The sequence below is a fragment of the Diadema antillarum genome, unplaced genomic scaffold (genome assembly GCF_040938485.1).
Source record: "Diadema antillarum isolate AM-2024a unplaced genomic scaffold, OU_Dant_1.0 seq00002211_RagTag, whole genome shotgun sequence".
In the NCBI taxonomy this organism is placed as follows: Eukaryota; Metazoa; Echinodermata; class Echinoidea; order Diadematoida; family Diadematidae; genus Diadema; species Diadema antillarum.
In genome coordinates, this window is record NW_027272845.1 from 98396 (window position 1) to 105017 (window position 6622).

A 6622-nucleotide genomic window follows, 5' to 3' on the forward strand; every position below is an offset into this window, starting at 1 on the left:
GAAAGCCTCATCGAACTCCCTCTGTTGTGGAAATGTGCCAGGATGTCCAGGGAGGTCTTGGCATTAATTTGTGATTACATTGTGCACTCGTACGGGGTTGCAGAGACAGTGTAAGGCTGAATAAAATTGTAGAGAGTGACCAAGGTGTTCTCAGTGCCACAATACTGTACATGTCAAGCAAATAAGCTATGGATAGATATTTATGAACTGAAGCTGAGGCAGTGAAGTTTGGTACATGTGCATCCACTGACTTACAAAACATAGATCATGCATTCACACCTTTGTTGTTTCACCCTTCCATGTCCATGCATACACTGTTCCTCCTGTACATTTAAATGCAGATGAAGCTTTCAGGAATTAAACACAGCAAAATCATTACCGGGTACAGAATCAAACATTCAACAGCGGAGATTCCAGGACCACAATACAATATACAATACGGAGCAATAACATATCATATACCAATATGTATTCCATCATTGTATTTTCCACAACATAAACAACAATGGATGTAAATCATCGATCAGAAGAAGGCATCACATTACATGACAGATGACTGGACTTGAACAAGGGGATGGACAGTCAGTGTCCATAGAACATTACATGGCCACATTCTTTTATTCTTTATCCACTAAAAACAGAGAAGTGTCTTCACAAAGACTTCCTCCTTTCTACAAACTATCATCTCTAAATTAATACATGCAGGCGCTGGAGCATAATCCTTTTAGGGAATCAATCATTCTACGACCAGGTTTTGAGACACAGCAAGTGGGCATTGCTGTTTGCATTTCATTTCCTTTCATACCTCATAAAACATGCAACAGGACATCAAAATGGTACTGCCGTCTCTAGATCATGCAATGCTATACACGCTTGTACCACACTGTGACCACAATGTGAAAGCTACTATGATGGAGTACATACTTGTACCAATGCACATTGTACATGTACAGTAGTATGTGTACCAGTCAGTTGCTACAATGTAACGCACCTATCACGCTGCTGTGACTAACTTTCTATGCCTGTGCTATGTGATTTCTACATCTTAGGAGAGCAAAGGCCTACAGGAGTACAAAGTAGAAATTAATCAATACACACAGTCACCTCCAGCACCATTTACAGTACGGTATAAATGACATCAATACGCCTGTGTTACAGACAGTGAGCAAAACAATTACTGTACAATTTACAGCCTTGCATGAGACCAGTGTTCAAGGTAGTATGTATTCACTTTTAGATAATGCTTTTGGCTGACAGCTCTACATTTACACCTGTAATGACTACTCAGAATCCACTATTTGCACCTTGTCTACAGTATCTTTCTCTGTGGATGAGTGATGTACAATGCATGGTTGATGCCACGTTTTTCGGGGGGGGGGGGGGGGGGGGGGCACTTCCAGGTTTCATAATCTAACAAGCCCCCCCCCCCCCCCCAAAAAAAAAAGGCCTTCAGCGCAAAAACAAACACCTTCCCGCACTCAAAAAAGGTTTCATTTTATATTTTTCTTGTGCCACTTCTGGGGTAAAACAAAAAACAAAAAGGTTTCATTTTATATTTTTCTTGTGCCATTTCTGGGGTAAAACAAGTGGGGGGGGGGGGAGACTATTTTCCTACTGAGAACCTACAGAAGGACTAGTAACAAGGTTTTTTATTTTGATCTACATGTCGTACTTGACAGGCATTTTAAATTCATGGAATCCTGTGTGCATGAATTGGTTGTTGCTTTTTCAGACAAGCTTTGGTTGTCAGGAACAAATTTGAATAAAGATACTCACAAAACTTAATTATCTGTAGGCAAAACAGATATTTTCAGCAAAAAGTTCAAGGCTATTGTTGATCACCAAGAGGACATACACTCTATTGCACAAATCGAGCATGTACATGATACTGTTAAAGGAAACTGGTCTGTTCTTGCATATCGAAATTGTACACCGAGTTGATACTTTCCAACATTTTGACTCAACACTCCCCTTTCATCTCTTATACTTTATCTTGTGTGAAAAATTTAAATGACAGCTTACGCGTATGTGCAGATTGTATTGAATCTGAGACATATACAGTATCAGCTAAGATTTCATGGTGTCTTCAAAAAAGAAAAAAAAAAGAGGAGCATATAAATACTTGTTTACATACATACATCTGCACAATGCGATGAAACTTTTTCTGCAATACAATACGTGTATGTAGTTTTGATTTCTGCCACCTACATTTGCTTTAAAATAACTTTGGCAATGTTTGCTTATCTTGTATAAAATAAGCTGATCACAAGGAGTCTTATGCGCAGCACTTTATAATTATCGACAAACAGGGCAAGCATTTTCCAGTGCACATCATCTGGTTGATATTTAAAGACGTACCATACCATCACATAAATGTACAAATGTACTCTACCAATAAAACATATATGGTTGACTGAAATACTGAAATATCATTGAGTGCTATTGCAGTTTTAAAGTCTCCTTAATTGACTGGGCGATAGAAATGTCTGAATCCTTAAATGCTATAATCCTGGCAATGCCCCTGTTTTAGCACAAAAACAGCCGATCACGTACAACATCCCAAAAAGCAAGTTCAGCTTGGCTGTATCTTGAGGCAGTTTCATCAGTCTTCTTTGGCGAAATTTCTTCTCGAGTGAAAAAGCCATAGGAAGGGTCAGTACAGGCAGGCAGAGACCTATCGAGAAATTGAGCCCTACGACGGCAAATGTTATATACGGCACAAAGAGTAAGAAACAGTACAAGGCATATGATCCGGCTTCTCCGAGCAAAATGGCTGCTGTGATCACACCAGCCCGCTTGTCGGCTTTCATATCGCGTGCATTGTTGCTGTGAAGAATTGCTTCCGTGTTCAGTGCAAGTGGAATCGCATACAACAGAGGGCTAATGTTTAATTGACCCACTTGGTTGACAAATGCAAACATTACTGACAGAGGCCCAAACGTGATGAGGATGACAATGTCTCCGAGAGCGAGGTACTTCAGCCCGATTCCTCCCGTGTACAAGAACGAACTGGAGAGGCCTCCGAAATAAAGCAGAGCTATGTGCTCCATTTTTGCCGGTGAGAAGGCAGCAACAACAACAAAGGCAACACATCCGAGCGCATACAAGACTGCTCCAAAGGTTGCTACAGTGTTTGGTTCCAGGCGACGGTCGACCAGTGTCCTGTCATCACTCTTCTTGCTGTCCACTCCTCTCACGTAATCATAGTATGTGTTCACTAGGTTGCCAGCGCCGTGGACGAAAAGCACGGCAAAAGACGAGGCAAGGCAGACGATGGGATTCAATGTTCCGATGGATTTGTACGCGAGTGCTGATCCAAGTAACACTGCGGTAAGCGATGCGCTGAAAGACCACGGCCTCAAGGCCTTCCAGTATCGTCCTACGGTCACGACCAGTTTCTCGCCCGTACCCACCCCGAGCTTCTGGGGGCACTGCGTGGACCCGTTAGTGTCTTCATGCGCTCCATTGCATTTGGTCGTCCCATTTTCAGTCCCTGAATGTGAACTTTCTGTGATAGTGGCCATCATTCCTCTCGATCAGATTCGAAAGAGGCATGTATAAAACAGACTAGCAGTCTTCTCTTCTTCGGAACAAAGCGAGAACACGGCCTAAGGCGCAGATGAGCATTTCCAAAATGATGTAATGCAGTCGTTCTGTCAAGTTGGTTTTCGTCAGCTGGTGGTACATGGCCGGTCACCATATATTCCAATGCATGCGCTAAAAACGTACGGGAAAGCTCGCTCGTCATTCATTGACGTGCACTTACAACAACACGTACGTACTACTGACTGAACATAGAACTTGTGTAAGACAAAGTGGGTAGATCTTACGTTGCCAATCTAAGATATGGCAAGTGTGACAAGATCAGTCATAGTCGCGATTTCCATACCCTGCCTGGTTTGTATCACAGAACTCTACACACTAGAGTTCTGTGGTTTGTATAGAACAGTGAGATGAATTTTATATCTGAAATAGAGTTTCACACTTTCTGTCAACATCAATTAAGTCGTATAATGTATTATATACATTTCTGCACCATTTCATTCAAACTAAAGTAAAATCAAACAAAATGTTTGTTAACAATGTTGCACAAATTGAAACCAGTTCACGTGTTTGTGAGAATTAAAGCACAAGAAGAAAAGGAAATATAATATCATTTGCTCCAGATTTTTATTATAGACGGTAGTGCAAGCATGCATATATACGCAGTAGTTTTCTTTTTTCCCTTTTTTGGGGGGCCAATGGTTGCATAATATATCATATGTTAGTAAATCGACCAAATATATTCATGATATTTTGCGCGCTCTGACAGGCAGATCGGAACGTGGCTAATCAACGTCATCCAGCTAAACCACTGTGGAGTTCTAGTTTCCACATTAATGAGTACAGATCATTTGCACAAGCAGTAGGCCCTATATTAATTTTTAAATTCACTAAGAAAACCCATGATCTGTAATAATGTGACCCTATAAATGATGCCTGCAATGATATCCATACATCCACCTGACAGCACTGCTTTGCATCGCCATTGCAATTATTATCACTAATAGAAAATGTTGATTTTAACGTATAATCGATGCAAAACAATGGGATGCTTCCCAGTGGTCTACGCTTGCATCAAAGTTCATTCATTATTTTAACATGAATTCTTGGTGCTTATACTGTTTTCTTTTTTTTTTTCTTATAGACAAGCGTTACGCACTATGTCGATTTGAAAGCGAATTATATGGTAGTAACTGTGGAAAAAGAAAAGCCATATCAAAATTTGTACCAATGCAGGGGCGGATCCAGGAATTCTGTAAGGGGGGGGGGGGGGGGGTGGCGCAACTAATATTTCTGGTGCCACTTCCGGGTTTCATTTCATTTTTTTTCTTTTTGTTTCTTTTGTTTTTATAGAAAAATAAGGGGGGGGGGGGTGGGCGTGCGCCGGTTGCGCCCCCTCTTTCATTTCATTTCATTTCAATTTATTTTCATATTTCTCACATATATCACAATATAAAATAAATTGATACGAAATCTATACAGAACATAATTCAAAATAGAACTTCACCGGAATGTTCAAAAGTTTGTCTTGGTATACACAAGGTCTGTATACATGCGAGTTAAACTGAGATCATAATGCGAAAAAAATATGATGGGGCCTGCGTAAAAGCAAGCTTGTATAGAGCCGCAGGTCCCGTGGTAAAATCAGATTAGGGGAAGCATAAGTACAGATATTTTTAGACCATACTATAATTGGGGGATCCGATTAAAACGAACAAGATCAAATCAAATGTTGCTATATAAAATACAGAATAAAACACTGAAAGGTCACATGTTGCAACTATAACCTACTACAAGTAAGGACATTGAGAGAACAACGACTGAGATTGTAAGGATTTAAGTGGGTGATGTGGAGGTATAGATGATGACGTAACAATTGGCATAAATACATAAATGGAAGGTGGGCTAAAAGAATTTTGTCGTGAATATAAAATATACACACAAGTGAATGGAGCTCAGGTGTCAAATTCCAGCGGGGTCCTAAACCATGCAGGCCGTGTGACCATGGTAACAGACAGCTGCCACGCGCAAGAATTCCAACAATCGAGTGTAACAATAAAAACTTAGAGAGCGCAACAGGCAGACTGATCGAAGAATAATAATGTACATGGTTAGGATCCCGTCGGACTACTACTAGAAGATAAATGAGATAGACAAGGGAGGAAATACTGAGCAACAAGTACTAGATATACAATATGCATGCCGTAGCTGCTCAAAAGATATTGCTTTAATTTTCGTTTGAATGAGGTTAAAGTGGTGCAGCTTGTAAGTTCCGTAGGGAGTTCATTCCAGTACTTAGGTCCAGTGAACATGATAGTTTTTTTTTCGCAAAAATTGTTCGGGTACGTGGAAGGTGATACGCATAACGTTGGCGGGTTGGATAATCATGAACTGTATAGTTTCTTGTGAACATTTTGGAAAATGCATCTGGTAATTGGCCAGTTGAGAATTGAAACATAAACAGGCAAACGTTGTAAGTAACGTAAGTAACGTAAGTAACGTAAGTAACGTAAGTAACGTAAAACGTTGAATCCGCCACTGGCAATGTATGAGCTAACTCCATGCTGGCTTTTGTTTGAAGGTTGCATATATACATGTATCATTCTCATGAAACCTGTGAAATGTCAAAATTACATATCCACAGCGTATTTTTAAAATTCAATTCAATTCAATAGTTTATTTACTTCCATCATCAAAAAAGAAAAGAAAAAGAGAACATGATTCAAAGCGGTATACAAATTGTCGATTTGTCTTTCATTCGTCTTAAGGGCAGTTTTTTTTCCTCAAATGCAATATAAAGTATACATGCAATGATGTCATAAAAAGAAACAATTCATTTTGTCATGGCAACAAACAAGTAAGTAATCAAAACGACGGAAAACAGTGTTCCACTAAAAATCAAAGCTTATAAGACGTGGCACACTGGAAACATAACAACGACATCAGCAGCACCAATTCGTTACACCAAAAAAATTTATTCATATTCAGTTAACTCATTGACTATCAAGTATGATGCTAATACTATAAACAAAAGAATGCAAACATATAAACTATAATTATAACATAGTACATTTATGGC

General features: G+C 39.6%; 1 protein-coding gene across 1 annotated transcript; it reads right to left on the reverse strand.

Moving 5' to 3' along the window:
- Positions 1-2463: 2463 nt before the first annotated feature.
- On the reverse strand, positions 2464-3655 carry LOC139714254 (ubiA prenyltransferase domain-containing protein 1-like). Its single transcript, XM_071625969.1, has one exon. The coding sequence runs from the start codon at positions 3525-3527 to the stop codon at positions 2502-2504; it is 1026 nt and encodes a 341-aa protein (XP_071482070.1). The 5' UTR covers positions 3528-3655; the 3' UTR covers positions 2464-2501.
- Positions 3656-6622: the final 2967 nt, after the last annotated feature.

Excerpts from the sequence above, each read along its gene's own strand:
- LOC139714254 (XM_071625969.1), bottom strand. The coding sequence starts at position 3,527 with ATGATGGCCACTATCACAGAAAGTTCACATTCAGGGACTGAAAATGGG.